The sequence below is a fragment of the Otolemur garnettii genome, unplaced genomic scaffold (assembly GCF_000181295.1).
Source record: "Otolemur garnettii isolate 467f Iridium unplaced genomic scaffold, OtoGar3 scaffold00066, whole genome shotgun sequence".
Taxonomy (NCBI): Eukaryota; Metazoa; Chordata; class Mammalia; order Primates; family Galagidae; genus Otolemur; species Otolemur garnettii.
Window position 1 is genome coordinate 379,082 of NW_003852461.1, and position 16,731 is coordinate 395,812.

Genomic DNA, 16,731 nt, shown 5'->3' on the forward strand with positions numbered 1-16,731 from the left:
TTTTATATCAATTTCCACATTTCCCATTGTCAACATTTTTCTTCAGTCAAAAATAATTTTACTTTCCATTCTTGAAAGCATAGTATTAAGTGATTAAGCTCCATAGGAGTTGGCTGCCTGCTCTTAAAATTCTGTTTGGTGTTGGTCATTCTAGGTCAAGGGCATTTGGCCTCACAGTGAATGTGTCAGGACTGTCAACACATGCACATCATGAGAAAATTGTTCGCTCATGGAAAACATAGTGCCCAAGCTCTGAACACAGTTGTTTTCTTAGAGGTTCGCAGACCTTGGTGTAGAGGAAGGTCCTGGGAACAGGATGATAGAACTCCATATTTTCTGCCTGGAAATTCAAAGGGTATCAAGCTGATGAGACGTCCAAGCTTCGCTGAGTTGGGGCGTCTATAGGATGGGGGTTAGGAGGCATTTGCTTAAGTGTGTCAAGTTCCAGGTATGTTCAATCTAGATACACGTCCTCTGCTCCCACTTAAGCCAAACACTCCATGTTGTACCTTGTCCTTGGTTGTGTAGTGGGAGTGAAATAGCAGAGCAGCAGAGTTAAGAAAATACTACCCTTTGGATGAGAAAGTCCTTGGGGATTAAATTCCTTCTGGGACTGTAGGATTATGTTTCCACAAATAGAAAATAGCACTTCTCCCCATCTCCCCAAAGCCCAGGAAAAGCAAAGAAGGTGTCCATAATAAAAAAAAAAATCTATACATATACCCAGAGTTTTTCCTTTTATTTACAAAGCAGTTAACCAAGTTCCTGTGCGAACATATATATTCAATTATACTATAATATTGTGTATGCCATTTCCCCCGCAAATAGGACTTCAGGTTTGGCCTGGTTTTTTGACTTAAGCCAAAAATTAGTTTCATCTACATGAATGTATGATGATAAGAAACCTATTTATTACTTTAAAATGTTTTCCCTACCTAAAGGAAATGGCAGAGAGTAAGGGGAAGGGAGAAATAAGAGATATAATAAAATCTCCACCATCCTTCTCCTCATCCACAGCATGTCTCAGAATAAACTTGGGCCGTTCTGGAAACATCTCCACTTGGCTCTATAAATAAGGATAGCACCCTTCTGGGTGTTTCAGAGGAAACTACCTTAAGTTAGTTTAAGCTGGGTTAAGTTTCAACCCAAGTGTCCTGAAAGAAATTGAAGAAGGTACTTGAACGGCGGAACATTAAGACAAAGAGGAGCTGAGGTTTAGGCCTGTTCTGTCTTGAGCTCACAAGAGCTCTGGCGCTGTGTAATGTCTCTACACTGACCTCAGCCAGGACAAGAGGCCCAGGTGGAAGTCACAGCAGCTGTGGCTCTTCCTGACTTACTGGGGTCTCAGGAACAGCCAGAGGTGAAAAGATCTGCCTTTCCCACTACATGTTTGCACAAACCATGGTATGTTTTCTAAGTCTAACTTCCTAAGTCTTCTTGGAAAACTATGGATACTCCTCTTGTGGACTGCTTTAAAATAAATTTATCTTTATGTATTTGAACAACAGCCAGAGGTGTGCCTCTTCTCTATGGATCTCTCTCTATCACACACACACGTACACATAGAAACACGCTCGTGTACACACACGGAGTCTGCATGGTGGGCCAATCATACCAAAAATAAATACTCTCGCTTCTCTAAATTATTTATAGAACTAATCTTATTTCTGAAGTATGTTAATAAATAATCTAAATGGGGGAGGGAGTTGAAGTGGTTTTTCTTTTTTTACTTATGTTGATGGATAGCCACAAAGCATAATCATCTTATTTACAAAAAACAAAACCCCCAAACCTAAAAAACACCCCCCCAAAATCAACATCCTCTGTAGATATAATTTCTAAATGAGTAAGGTACTGTACCATCGGCCCCCATTTGGTTATGTACATCGTGTTAGTCACTCTGCCGTAGCCATTCCATGAATTCCTCATGGGTAGTGCAACCAGTTAAAAAGTGTATAAAACTTTATACATATAAAAACTCTCACATCCTTTGGATGTTTGCAGTTCATCATAACTTTGTGGTTACCTCTCCGCAACATAAATTAAAAAAAAAAAATTACACGCAAACACACTCACACAGACCCTTATGTAGAAACCCATTCATCCAGTCATACACCATCCAGAGAGTGTAGTGCGTGGACTGAATTCCAGGAGGCACGAAGGGGATGGTCCCATCTTCAGGGTAGTCCATCATCTTCAAGGCTTAATGCCACTCGCTGGGGAGACAGACCAAAGAAATCATCATCAGATCCATAGGAGCTACCATTTATTGAGTATCGATCGACAAAGTATCAGACATGCTATTACTTTATAGGTCCTATTGCACATAATCTTCCAACTATCCCAAGAGACAAGATTTATCATATTTATTTTACAGATGAGAAAACTGAAACTCAAGGAACTTAAGTAACATTTGTTTCGGATCACATAGCAAGTGGCTGAACTAAAATACGATCCCAGGTCTGTGTGAATACAGAACTGTAGTTTTTTCATCAGCGATCTAAACGTCACTGATCCTCTGTTAGAGGATTTTAGGTTTGGTCAACTTCAGTGAGTCAACGCTGGCAAACATCCAATCCCAGCCTACCAGCTACTGGTCTTTAGCATGCTAATCACAATTAGGTATGTGCTGCACCTTCCCAACTGATTAAACAGAACCGGAAGGCATGGAAGGTCAACTACATTCACTCCTCTCCTTCACCCCTACTTCCCAGTCATTCGTTACATGTAAGACTCCTCTCTGCCACAAATGGCTGATCACTAACCTTTGAGCTAGTCTATTCCCTTGAGAACAGTGGATTTAAATTCTTTCTTACATTAATGTGAAGTCTGTTTCTTTCTATCTTCTGATGTTCCCTGATTCCATCTCTGAGACTCAAAGAGAGTTCTGCCTAGGACAACCCTTGACAGTTACAGATGCTGTTTGAATTTTCTTCCCTTCATTCTGTTTTCTTCTCCAGGATACACGTCTAACTTTCCCTAACTGGTCCTGATGGAATCTCGTTTGCCATTCTCCCATGTCCTGGATACTCTCCTCTGGACAGACCCTAGTTTCAGTACCTTTCTCACAGCGATGTGAATTTGGGGTAGCCACTTCATTTCTCTGAGCCTTAGTTTTATCATCTGTCAAATAACAGGACCTACCTCGTAGGGCTGTTGGGGAACCACATGAGATAAATAAAGCCCATGGAGTGTTTAATATAGTACCTAACACCACATAGGGCCCACAAGACTATACATCAACCCAACCAGCATAAGATAGAACCAGAGTTGGTACCTTCCATCTCTGGACGTTCTACATTGGGTGAAAAGTAATTCCACTGCCTTTCAAGTCATCTTTGGGTTATCTGTGGGTTTTTTTATGAACGCCATGGTCATGGTCCACAAGCATAGCTATTTGAAACTACATTATTTTAGTCCCGCCACCCTCCCATTCTCTCCAAGACAGATCTCTAGGCCAAAGATAGGCGTCAGCAGCGATGGTAGAGCTACCTGAGAAAGGGACCGAGGAGAGGACAGGTTGTTGAGAATACTGATTTCCAGAGCTGCAAGGCTACTTACCCCATGATATAATGGAAGGAGCATGGCTTTTGTGTACATACAGACTGGAGTTTCAATTCTAGTTCTGCCACTTCCTGGCTATGACCTTAGGCAAGTTATTCAATTTCTATGAATCTCAGTTTCTTCATCTGCAAAATGGGGCTAATAATATCACCTCAGTAAGGTTACTACGAAGATTAAATGGGAAAATGTATGGAGAACACTGAGAAACGTGTCTGAGACGTAACAGGGGTCTAAATCCTCACTAAATGTTGATTTCCTTTATTACACGATTTCTCTGCAACTGGCAAGAGCTCATTACTTGCTTTAGACTCAATAGGAGGAACTGCCCCTGAGTTATTTTCCCTCTCTGGAAATAATGCCTCTTTACACGTGCGGAGTGCTTTGTAATTCACAAAGTGCTCTCATGTGTGCTATCCCACTTGGACATCATTAACTCAGAAGGCAGACAGCACGGGGGTTATTATCCTCATCTGACAAATAAAAGTGAGCAGAGAGAAGTGACTAAGATCCCAGAGCTGAGGAATGGCGGAACCGGAAGTCATCTTCTTATTCCAAGTTCAATGCTTCTTCCATTGCAGCCCCTCTGATCTTAAAAAATCCATTAAGCAACTATTTCCTTGAACTGGCCGAGGTTAAGGATCCTCGAGGCCTCTGCTAACCCTCCTCACTTGTTCAACTTCTTTTCCCTTGGCTCCCCTTCAAGAACGATTTGCTTCAGTAGCAATTGTGTCTGCCCTGCCCCACACTCAGTCACTTTCTTTCACATGCCATCTCCTTGGTCTGTGACTAACCCACGTTTCCTCTTTGCCCCGACACCCAGCTTACAATCTGCAGCCTTCCAAAACCAGAAAGCCTTCTAGGGTTGGCTGCACCTGCCTGGGTTCATGCCGTCACTCACCAGCCCCTCAGACTTAGCATGGCACTGCCCTACCTTGCACTTGACGACAGGCAGCTCGGAAAGAGGGTTCTTCGGGAGTTGGTGCAGCTGTGACCTTGGTTCCCCCGGCAAGACAAAAAGCTCCTTGAGGGCAGGGGCTGGGTCTTCCAGTTCTCTGGTCTCCCCAAGACAGGGCTCTGCCCACAGTGGGCGATCAAAGCTGCTGATTGCCTGACAGGGGGATGGACTGGATGACCTCTGAGGTCACACTCAGCCCCCTGACTCTGCTATACATCAATGACACCTGCTATAGCCACTTCGTGGTCCTTGCTCCCCCAACAAACCATGGTCTGCTGTGCCTGTAAGGCTTTGTACATGCATCTGTCTAGAATGCATTTCCTTCCTTCTCTACCTAAAAAACTGCTATTAATCCTTTCAAGGACACAGTTCATATGTCACCCTCTCTGTGAGGTATTCCTTGCCTGGTTTCTCAGACAGAATTAATAGCTCCCGAGTCGATGTTTCCATAGTAGTTGTTCAACAAATGTTTGTTGGATGCGAGCTATGCTGGGCTAGGCACCAGGAAAACAGATTTAATCAGACAATTCTTCCCTGAAGGATTTCACAGTCTACTGGGGAGACCACTAAGTAAAAGAGAAGCTGTTGTTGTGTGACAGGTGCCGAGGGGACTGTGGGACAACAAAGTAAGCAAGGGAGAGCTTCCTAGAAGAGGGGACTCCTGAGCTTCCACCACGCCACACAGCACAGAGTTGTTCAACTGTATGTTAGTATCTCTAACTCCCCACCAGCTCCCCGGGAGCCAAGTACATTCCTTATTTACTTTTGAACACTTGGTATCCAATGTGGAGCTTGGCACACAAGTGGAATACAGCTTTGAAACGAATACATTTGAATTAAATGGTCACAGTCATCCTTCCTGGCCAAATGTTCTTAAAACTAACTCAGCAAAAAGAAAGATATCTGGCTTCTTAACTACCAAGAAGAGCCTCTAGGTGTAGGGTGGTCCTGATACCCTTTCACCCCAACCACCTGCCCCAGCATCTCCGTGTTCCCCAGGGGTGAGTACCTGGTGCATGGTAGGTTCTTGGTAAATGTTTGAGAAAGGAAATATGGATGGATGGAAGGAAGGAAGGAAGGAAGAAAGAAGGAAGAAAGGAAGGAAAGCAGGGAGGGAAGGATGATGGGAGGGAGAAGGATAGAATGGCAGGAATTCTCCCAGCAAGAAAAACTTACTGCAGGGTAGACATGGCCAATCTGAGCCGTCCTCCCTATATGGAGCTCGTCTTCATCTTCTTCTTCTGTTGTTTTCCTGTATACCGGGTTGTCAAAATTCATGCTCTTGGTGTTCTTCCGCTTCCAGTTTCTCCAGATCAGGTAGCCAGTCATGCACAGCAGGGCTATTACCGCTGGAGGAAGGGACACATGACGCAGGACTTGCAGCGGCCCTAGCCATTGCCCAGACCTGGTGCACATCCCGCCACCTCTCCAACTTACTGCCCCTCACACCTCAGGTTCTGTTTCTGCCTGTTCTTTTCCTGCTCCTTGGAAGTCCTTCTCTCATCCCTTCCTGCTATTGTTTAAGATCCAGCTGAGACGTGAAGTCTTTCCCCAAATGCTCTGGGCACAGCATCTAACTTTATGTATCTGTATCCACCACTGGCCTGAGCCCTTTGGGGGCAGGGATTGTGTCTCTTTTATCCCTTATGGTCAGTGCCCAGCACAGCAGGTGCTCAGTAAGGTCCTGAATGAATTGATGAGGGTTTTTGTTTTTTGTTTTTTGTTTTTACCATATCTTTACTCTAAAGCTACTGTTTTCTTGGATATCTCTAAACCTTAATGTTCTCAAAACTAGGGAGTGGAGAGTGGGATGGGGTGGGGTGGAGAGTGAGATGGGGGTGGGTGGGATGTTTCTTTCCAAAGGGAGGACTCCGCCAGAAGGGGAGCATCTCTACAAGGGAACACAACAGGGCAACACGGGCTCTGAGTTAGAACAAATGAATGAGTAAAAAAATGAAGAGTCTCTCTCCAAAGGAGCTCTGCAAAAATGGGGCAAGCAGCTTTGTAAGGTAGTAAGTGACCACTCTGAGCCTTCAAGTGGAGGCTGGAGAACCCCTTGTCTAGGATGCTATAGAGAGCATTTCTGTTTTAGTAAGATTATAGTCATAATAACCATTAAAAGGAGGAACGAGGCAAGAATACCTGTTATCACTGCTACTATTTACTGTCTTGGAGATCACCGCAATACAGTTAAGGCCCGAAACACATTTAAGGGTATAAATACAGGAAAGGAAGAAACCAAACTGCTATTATTTACAACTATTTTTCTGTTTAGAAAATCTTACACAAGCAAGTGGAAAACTATTGGAAATAATTTTAGTCAGTCAAGAATCAACAACATAAAAGATGATCTGCTTTCTTTTTCATTAGCAAGACCTAATTAGAAAACAAAATGGAACGAGAACACATTCAAGATAGTCTGGCCAGGCATGGTGGCTCACACCTGTAATCCTACCACTCTGGGAGGCCAAGGCAGGTGGATTGCTTGAGCGCACGAGTTCCAGACCACCCTGAACAAAAGTGAGATCTTGTCCCAAAAAAAACTAGCCGGCATTGTCGGGGCCTAGGGCGGGGCCTGTAGCTGTAGCTACTTGGGAGGCTGAGGCAAGAGAATTACTGAGCCCAGGAGTTTGAGGTTGCTGTGAGCTATGATGTGACAAGATAAAATTCTGTCTCCACCCCCCCAAAAAAACAACAAAAAAACTCTACCTCACATGATACTCGAAAATAAATTCCAAATGGATTAATACCTAAATACTAAATAAAGTTTAAAGTAGCAGGAGAAAATATTGGGAGATATTTTAATAGTTTAGCATGAGACAAGCCTTCCTAAGTCAGACACAAAACCTGGAAATCATTAAAACAAAAGATTGACAGATCTGAACTTAAAAATTAAATTTATATAAGCCCAAGAGCTGGAGGTTGCTGTGCGCTGTGACACCACAGTACTCTATCCAGGGCAACAAAATAAGACTGTCTCTAAAAAAAAAAAAAAATTAAATTTATGCATGGCAAAAGATACCATGAACAAATTTTAAAATCAAGTGTCAGACTGGGAGAAAATATTTGTAACCTATATTGTAGAGGTTTAATATTCATTATGTATAAATATTTCTACAAGTAAGAATAAGGTAGCCAGCAGAAAAATCAGAAAAGACTGTGAACAGACAATTCGTGAAGGATAAAATGTAAATAAATAGCCAACAATCTTATGAAAACCTATTCTGTCTCAAAGAGAAATATCAGGGAAACATTATTCATCTTTCACCTCTCAGATGAGCAGAAATTTCAAACATTGATTATATCAGAGTGAGCTATTTCAGCAAAACAGCACACACGCGTCTCTTTCCACAGAGCATAGGATGGTGAGAAAGGGGGAGATTTGTCTTTCTCCCACTCCACTCAAAATAAACCTGAAATGATAGTCTCACTATCACCTTTGGTGGTGAAAACTTTCAAGGCCAATTCAAATGCCACTTCTCCAGAAGCACCGCAAGTTCCCTGTAATTAATTACCTTTCCTTCACTTTCTCCCCAGGAATCCTGGGCCTTAGCCTGCATCTAGATCTAATACGTCTCTATTATAGCATATTATAATATATATTAACATCTACCTTGGATGGCTTCTTTATGCTTAGTCTGATTAAAGACTGAAAGCTCTTGAAATCTTTATCTTATTTTCCCTGCATTGTTGCCACTCGGCATAGCATCTTGAATTAAGGGAAGACAGGGAAGAAGTTTTCCCTATGGGCACAAAGAGCCCAATGATATTCACACTAATTCATCACCATGTTGAGGATTCCCAGAGTTTCTGTCCTTGCGTACTGACGACCAAGCAAGGGAGATAAGCTTACGAATGAACAATTCAAAGATACCGCCAAGGGATGACCCTGGCAGGAGAGACGGGATGTATAGGAGACTATGTGAACATCAGAGTGAGAGAGGAGGAGCCAGCCCCCATGGTTCTCTGCGAGGTCTTGATCAAATGTTAGACTCCGGCCGTATGGAACTCCTTCTGGATCTAAACCCGCCCGGCCCCACCCCACCGTGCCATTCCCCGTTCCTGGCTTTGTTCGTGCCATCTTCACTACTTAGATTGGTCTTGACCCTTCTCTTGGCTGACTCAGCTCCAATGCCATTTCTGCTAGGAAACCCCCCTGCCCAAGTCCCCTCTCCCCAAAGTTAGGTGCCTCCTCAGCACTTTCATTCAACTCAATGATACAGCTTAATCTTAGGATTTATCATGTCACAATAAACATCTCTGTGTTACTGTCTTTCCAACAAGCCTATAAACCAGCGGTTTTCAACCTGTGGGTCGAGACCCCTTTGGGGGTTGAACGACCCTTTCACAGAGGTCGTCTAAATACATCCTGCATATCAGATATTTACATTACGATTCATAACAGTAGCAAAATTACAGTTATGAAGTAGCCACGAAAATAATTTTATGGTTGGGGGTCACCACAACGTGAGGAACTGTATTAAAGGGTCGCGGCATTAGGAAGGTTGAGAACCACTGCTATGAACTTTTGTGGGACAGGACCTTGTCTTGCTCATCTTGAAACACCTTCTCTCCCTTATCATAGAGCTTGGCACATAGTAGCTGCTTGATAAATGTTTGTCGAAAACCAAACACAAAGAAAGCAGGACAGCATGACCTATTAAAGGGACAGCAAGCAGTTCTACTAATTAATTCCATAAAAATGTAATTTCCTTCCTAGGAGGTGGGGACAGTGGTAAGACAGACATCAGCCCTTTCCCCAGGGAACATACCGTAGCACTTTCACATGGCTGGAGTGTAGAGTATGAATGAGTATGAATGAGGGGGGATGGCAGTTGTGCCTGGATGGTCACCTGGGGCCAGATCCTGAAAGCCCTGTGTGCCAGGCTAAGAAAGCATATAAGGACTGGGGGGTGGGCAGGCAGGCTGCTTGGGCAGAAGTCAGGGGTCAGGTCTCTATGCCAGGTTTTCTATCTTTTGTGCTTTCCTCCAGGCCTGGCCAGGGTCTCTCTTCTCTCCCCAGTAACTTGGGGCCACACTCACCTATGGGTACGATGATCCCAATGACAGCAGCAGTGACTGTGGAGCCCATCTTACCACCTTCGTTCCCATCTGCAAAACACAAACGTTTGCAGAATGATGCTTCATTGCTGTGAGTCCAAGGCCTTGTCAGCTACAAGCAGTAAGAACTACCCAAGTGCTTCTCAGCCTTATTCTAAAATGATGAGCCTGTCGAGTGCTTAATACCTCAGTCTTTCCGGGTGGCGCCTGTGGCTCAAAAGGGTAGGACCCCGCCGGAGGTGGTGGGTTCAAACCCAGCCCCAGCCAAAAAAAAAAAAAAACTTCAGTCTTTTCATATCCTATCAAAACTCCAGTGAGACAAATAGGACAGAGGTTATCTCCATTTCACAGATGGGGGAAACTGAGTCTTCCTGAAGGATTTGGGGACTCACAGATATGTGGCAGATCTGGGACTTGAACACAGGACTCACAAACCAAGTCCATACCCTTCCCATGGAGTCATGGTAGTAGGAAGCTGGGGGCTGCACATGGCAAGATCCATGAGCACTTAGGGTTTCTGCCGCTGACAGACTAGGTCATTCATCTTTTCCAGCCAGTACTTTGCCAATGTTGTTTTTGGTGCTGTCAACCTGCATATCAGTGTATTTTTCATAAGTAACTTAAGTGGGATGTAGTATAATACAGGGGAATCAAGAACACAGGCTTCCGCATCAGCCTTCCTGAATTCAAATTCCAGCTCTGCTGCTCACTCCACGTGTGACCTTGGGTGAGTTGTGTATTATAAACACATGTTGTATTATACTTCTTTATCAGTAAACTGGGGGTGATGATATTATCTACCTCCTAGTGATATGATGAGGATTAATTCATATAAAATGCTTGGCACAGTGCCTGACACAATGTTTACTAATTCGAAGAGGGTGGAGAGTAGGATAGGGGTTGTTGTGAGGCCTAATTAAAAATTCAATATGTAAAAGCATATTCTAAACTGAGAAGTGCTTGGAAAATACACCGTATATACCATGTTTCCCCAAAAATAAGACCTTCCCAAAAAATAAGCCCTAGCAGGATTTCTATGCATTTGTTAAATATAAGCCCTACCCCATAATAAGACCGAGTGGTGGGTGTGGCTATGCAGATAGCATATCTGCAAAGCCACGCCCAGTATTTCAGGGCAGAGTGGTAAGGAAGACTGGAATACTTTTTATCTGCCACAGCTCCTTTCTCAGAGCCGTTCGCACTTGCACAGGTGCACATGTGGTAACTATGGTCCCAGGCATCCTATTGTGCACATGTGAACAGCTGGGGAAAGGAGTTCACGCATCACTAGTGCCAGCCCCACCAACAAGGTCAGCTACCCCTGTCAGGTTCCAGAAGAAGATGACTTAACTGAATCTGAATAAATGTAGATTGTTGTATTATACTTAATAAAAATAAGACATCCCCTGAAAGTAAGCCCTAGTGTGTCCTCTTGAGAAAAAATAAATATAAGACAGTGTCTTATTTTCAGGGAAACACGGTATATACATATACGTATATACTAAAATTGTAATACTCAATACACACCAATAACAAAAGTTGAACACAAGTCACATTGAGCACCTCTTGTAAATGTAGAAGTCAAGTGTAACTTGAGTATTACAAACTTAGTACAATTTTTTTCTTTAAAATGTGATACATTTTTTGGCATACCCTACTGTGTGTGTATGTATTTTTTTTGAGACAGGATTTTGCTCTGTTGCCCAGGCAAGGGTGCAGTGGCATGATTATAGCTCACTGCAACCGCGAATTCCTGGGCTCAAGTGATCCTCCCACCTCAGCCTCCATAGCTAGGATTATAGGTGCACACCACCAAGCCCAGCTAATTTAATTTAATTTTTTTTTTTTTTTGTTAGAGATAGGGTCTCAGTATGTGGCCCAGGCTAGTCTTGAACTCTTGGCCTCAAGCACTCCTCCTGTATACGCCTTCCAAAGTGCTGAGATTACAGGAAGGAGCCACCATTCCCAACCTATCCTGTATTTTTTAAAGCATGTGCTGTGTTGTCTTTCTCACTCTTGCAGCCATCTTCATTATAGCATTTGTACAGCACTTTATAGTTTAGAAAGCCTTCTCCCTGGGGTCCTCCCAACAGCCCTCTGAGGTGGGAAGAGAAGCTGTCATCTACATTTGCTCTAAGTAAGGACATGACTGTACCCTGGCAATGGCCCCAATCTTGTTCTCTCAATGTGTCTGTTTCTCCTTGTGACTCCAAGGGGATCTAACTGTCAGGGGGAGAAAAGAGCTGCTCTCTGTACAGAGCTAACTGGAGATGCTGCTGGCCTCTCAGTCTGGGGCCACAGCAAACACTGGACAGCAATATTAAAACCTAGAGCATCATGAAGCCAGTGGGGAAAGGCTGAATGAGGCTCTGCCCTGAGATAAGCAGAACTGGAATTCACCTGGCTCTGCAGACTTGGGAGTAAGTGCTCCACTCTGAAAATCCAGTTTCCCTTGGCAAAACAGCCCAATCAGAAAGGTGCTGCCAAACTGCTTGGTTTCTAGGCCATCCACGTACAGGAGAAAATTTAAAAGATAGTTTATCCTTTTAAATAAACTCCCCCTGGCAGGTAACTCAATTAAAAAGGTATTTGCTAGTTAATGAGATAGAACATTTCTAGCAGTGACAATTACTGCTCCCAATGATTTACGTGGTGAACTTAATTATTTTCCTACCAGGGTTTGGAAAGAAACACAAGCAGATCACAGTTGTGGGGACTGCTATCTGGGGAGATTTCAAGGGCTGCCGGGAACTGAGACCGGAGCTTCCCAAACCTGAGAACACCTCCTCATGAACACCTAGTAACTCTTGAAACCACATACGCACATAGCCCAGAGTCGGCAGAGGCCGTGTGTGAGCACCCCCGGGAACTCTGCCTGCCTTGTCTCCCAGGGCAATCTTGAGAAGCAGATTGGGAAGGGTTATTATTATTTCCACTTTGTAGGAGGGGAAATGGAAGCTCAGAGATATGATGTGGCTTCCTCCGGGCCCTCCATAGGCAGGGGCAGCTGAGAGGTCTGAGTCGCAGGCTGGCACTGGACCTTGCCTGCTTCCTCCTCCGAGATACAGAGTACCTGGCTCTGGGATGGTCTTCATTTCCCACATATCCCCCCATGCTGGCTTCCCTAGGACCCCTCCCATGTCACGAAAGAATGCAGAATTCATTCCTTACAGTGCTGGGAGTGGTTGCTGGTTGCAGGGCTTGGGGTAGACAGGATGATGCTGGGAGCCCTGGGGACACTAACTGAGGTTGGGACCGCAGCTGCCAGGCTTGGTGTCTCTGTGCTGTGGTTCTGGTAGGTGGGGCTGTGGACGGTGGTCCCAGGGGCTCTTGTGGTGGCAGGTACTGTCCCCGGCGTGGTAGAGGCTAACGTCGTAGTTGAGGTAGACTGAGGTGCTGGAGGGGAAATACCATGGAGGTCACTTGGACAGAGAATCTCGTTGCTTTAGTGCCTAAGTTATTGCCTCTGAGTTATACTTAGGAACTCAGCCTCATGGCTTAGCTCAAATGCCACTGCTGGGAAGCCTTTCCTAATACCCCTATGGTATTTTCTTTGGCTGGATTCTAAGCCCTTCACTTTGATTCAATAAAGACAAGTCATTAAAACAATACTATAGAATTAGGTGTGGGCAAGACTACTGTAAAAGACTGGAAGGGAATTCATACTCATCTAATTTTACACTCATATTGTTATCCCATTAGGTTTAAATTCTTACTCCACTTTAAACCGTTGAACCAGGGTAAAACAGATGTAAGTTCAAATGAAAGGCCTTGGCTGTCCTCAAATTAGGAAATGAATGTATTTAATTATGTGGTTAAAGTAGTAACTATAAGGGTGAGACCGATCATATTGCAAAAGCGTGTCTGTGTAGTGTATTAAGTAAGGAATAGGCAAGTTATCTGCATATGAAGAGTAACTGAAGCCTAAGGGTTCTTAACCTGAGGTTTCCAAGGGGTTCAGAAATTCCTTGAAACTGAATTTAAAATGTTTTATGTATATGTGCATGTTTTTCTTGGGAGTGAGAAGAGAAATCCTCGGAAAGATCTGGGGTCGTGAGCATTTAAGAAGGGTGAAAAAGAGGAGCCTGCAAAGGTGGTAAGTAGCCAGAGAAGAGGAAGGAAAACCAGGAGCCTACTGGGGCCCGAAGCCAAGGGGGTAGGGTCTGGCACTGCCACAGACACCCCCTGCCTCTTCAGGAAGCTCTGCTTACCTCGGTAGCACCTCTTCATGTCTGGACCCAGCCACATTGTGTCAGGACAGGCACACGTGTATTTAGGAGAGTGGCTGGAGGTCTGAGGAGCAGGAAGGCACAGGTACTCACAGCCGCCGTTAGGCTGGGCACTCAGCTCACAGGCATCTGCAGCTAATGGCAGAGAGAGACAGGTGGGGCACAGACGGGACACGCCAGGTCTCCTGCCTCCTGAGGATGGCTCTCTCACTTGGCTTGCTCAAAAGGCTTTTCTTCTACTTTTCACTGAGCACCATCCATCCAGCGCTGTGCCTGGTGTTTTAGCCCTACGCTCTCACTGAATCCTGAGGTGGGTTTTAGGTCCTAGATTGACAGATGAAGACACCTGGGCTCACAGAGAATAAACTTGGCAAAATTAGATCTCCAGGAATTTTAGAGACAATTTAAACGGAGGACTCCTGCACCCACAGCCCGTGGGTTTTGCCCCCACTACCCCAGCTATGCCTCTCATTTAGACTTCTACCTCTAGAAACAGGACTGATCTTCTATCTCCTTACTCTCCTTTGCTTTCTCACCTTCACCCTGGCCGCTGACACCTCAGTTATAGTTGGAAGTAAACACAGTATACCCTAGAGGTAGAGGAGGGGACACCTTTGTGGTAGGATTCCTGGACTCTATTCCCAGCCTACAAGCTGCCTTATTATACGGCCCTAGCACACATTAGCTTATACCACATACGACTGCAAAATGATGAGACGCAATGTATCACACCAGAAGGAACTTTAGAACCAGACGGACCTGAGCTCAGGTATTAGTTCTGCTACCTGCTAACATTATTTTGCCTCTCTGAGCTTCCTCGTCTGTTAAAAGAGGCATATCCACACACTTTGCGGGATTGGCAAAAATCAGACATTTCTATGTTCATTTATACCTAGCCTTGTCTCACAAAGATCTTAAGGTAAAATGAGATGAAATCCATGGTGACAGAGCATCTGCTAACAAAAGGGACTGCTGCTGTCACCCCCGGGGATGCTGAGCTGTGACATGGAGGGAGAGGACACAGGCAGGGACCCGGGGCCCAGGACCAGAGATGGCTCACCTCTCGGCTGCTTCAGCTCATGGAAGATGACAATATCATGTGGGTTATTGAGATTCTCAGCCAGGATGGAGACTTCCAGGCCATTGAGCCGATTGGCACTGAAAATGGCCTCGTTCTCCAGGTCTGTCCAGAACACCTTGTCCTGTGGGGTACAGATGCAGAGGATGGGAGGCCTAGAAGCTAAACCCACGACTTCAACCTGCAGGCTCAGCCCCAACCCACAGCCATAAGAATTGCCCCCCAGATCTCCTCTGAACTATACTGCCCACAGTGGGACTCTCAGGCTCTGATCTGTGATGTACGCTTCCCTGGTTCTCCTCTGTCTTAGAGCATTATTCAGTGATTCTGTGTTTTGGTCTGAGGCCACAAAGCTACTCAGTAGTGCTTGGCTGAGCCTCCTTCCTGGAGCCCAGCAGAACCCTGAAGCTGGATCTTTATGGCCATTACCATCACTGGGGCCCAGGAGCCAGACTGGAGAGGATGTGGCGCTACAAGGGCTGTGATCCCCTGCTGGGCCCCCTACGGCTTCTGGGCATGCACGGGTATGAGTCCACATAAGCCTAGATGCCCCGCTGTAGCAAACCCACATTTACAGGAACGACGCTGCATCCTCATACGCAGATCCAGGACACACTTAAGTGTTCACCTGTACACACGAAGGCACACTTGTACCTCAATAAGCAGTCTCAGTGCACACTGGTGTGCACACTTACACTCATAAGCACCAGCACATGTAGGCATGCCCACTCTTACCCTGATGCATTTATATATACACATACTTTACACGCACACACCATACATTTGGGGGGGATGGACTTAGAGATGGAGCTTTGCCCACAATTTTGGAGCGGTGCTGGGTGATGTTGCTCCAAGCAGTTACTGCCAGTGCCCATCACAGACCATTGGCCCCTTGCTTTCCCTCCCCTTGGTGGCAGAGTTAATTTCGGGGAAGAGGTGACTGTGTGAGACCTTGGTTGGTTTTGGCTTCCTCATTCCGCGAAGAGAAAGGTCGTTAGGGTCAGAGGTCTTGATTCCTCTCCTTCCTGGGAACTCCTTGAGGACTGAAATACTGTCCGATTCACTTCTATAACCCCGGGGTCATAAGGTCAGCATAAGAGTGCTAGATTGAATGGTATCTCTCAGGCCATTTTCTGCAGTAAATGGAAATGTATACTCCTCCCCTTCCTCCCTGTACTGGGGACTTTCCGTGTATGTGGCACGGCCCTGGGTGCTGAGGGCAGAGAGAGGAAACATACCTGCCTAGCAACTCCCCTATGAGAAGTGCTCTGAGATGGGGGCCTGGGAGGACACCACGGGCAAGGCTCCCAGGCAGACGAGGGCCGCCAAGCCTTTGTGTGCAGGCAGCTCACACACTATTTGCAAAAGAGTCAGCTGGTTTCCTTGTTGCATTTGGACAAGTCTCAGGGAGTAGCTCTATTTGAACAAGGCTTTTCTTGGCTTCCACCTCCTCGTGGGGCCATCCCTCCCCTCTCGGGACTCACCTCAAACACAGCTATCCCAAAAGGGTGGCTCAGGAAGTCAGTGGAGGAAATCAGCACCTTCCTGTTGCCCCCACTGAAGTCGATGCTGGACAGCTGGTGGAGCTTGGAGTCTACCCAGTATAAGCGCTGGGTCAGCAAGTCTTGGGAGGGAAGAGGGGAGGATGGATCAGGCCATAAACCTAGGACCTGGGCCTGGAGCACTGCTCCTCTGTACCCCTTCCTGCCCACACTTACAGCCCTCACACGGAGGCAGCTTAGGGCAACCATCAGGGATCAATAGCACCATAAGGGGACCCAGAAATGAGACCCCTGGAGTCCTGGTTGGTGGTCAGGATCAGGTGCTAGAATAGCCTCGCAACC

At 45.5% G+C, this 16,731-nt stretch overlaps 1 protein-coding gene across 2 annotated transcripts in view; it reads right to left on the bottom strand.

Annotated features, from left to right (window-relative positions):
• Positions 1-720: 720 nt before the first annotated feature.
• LRP8 (LDL receptor related protein 8) overlaps positions 721-16,731 on the bottom strand; it is a 79,009-nt gene continuing 62,998 nt past the window's right edge. The window contains exons 12-19 of one of the 2 annotated variants that reach the window (XM_023515105.1): positions 16,372-16,511; positions 14,870-15,011; positions 13,792-13,944; positions 12,752-12,976; positions 9,563-9,631; positions 5,696-5,868; positions 4,496-4,672; positions 721-2,216 (exon numbers count right to left, since the gene is read on the bottom strand). In XM_023515105.1, coding sequence (XP_023370873.1) covers positions 2,178-2,216; positions 4,496-4,672; positions 5,696-5,868; positions 9,563-9,631; positions 12,752-12,976; positions 13,792-13,944; positions 14,870-15,011; positions 16,372-16,511 — 1,118 coding nt within the window. In that variant the 3' untranslated portion in view covers positions 721-2,177. The remainder of the gene's footprint in view (positions 2,217-4,495; positions 4,673-5,695; positions 5,869-9,562; positions 9,632-12,751; positions 12,977-13,791; positions 13,945-14,869; positions 15,012-16,371; positions 16,512-16,731) is intronic. The other variant, XM_012807192.1, reaches the window with a different exon arrangement.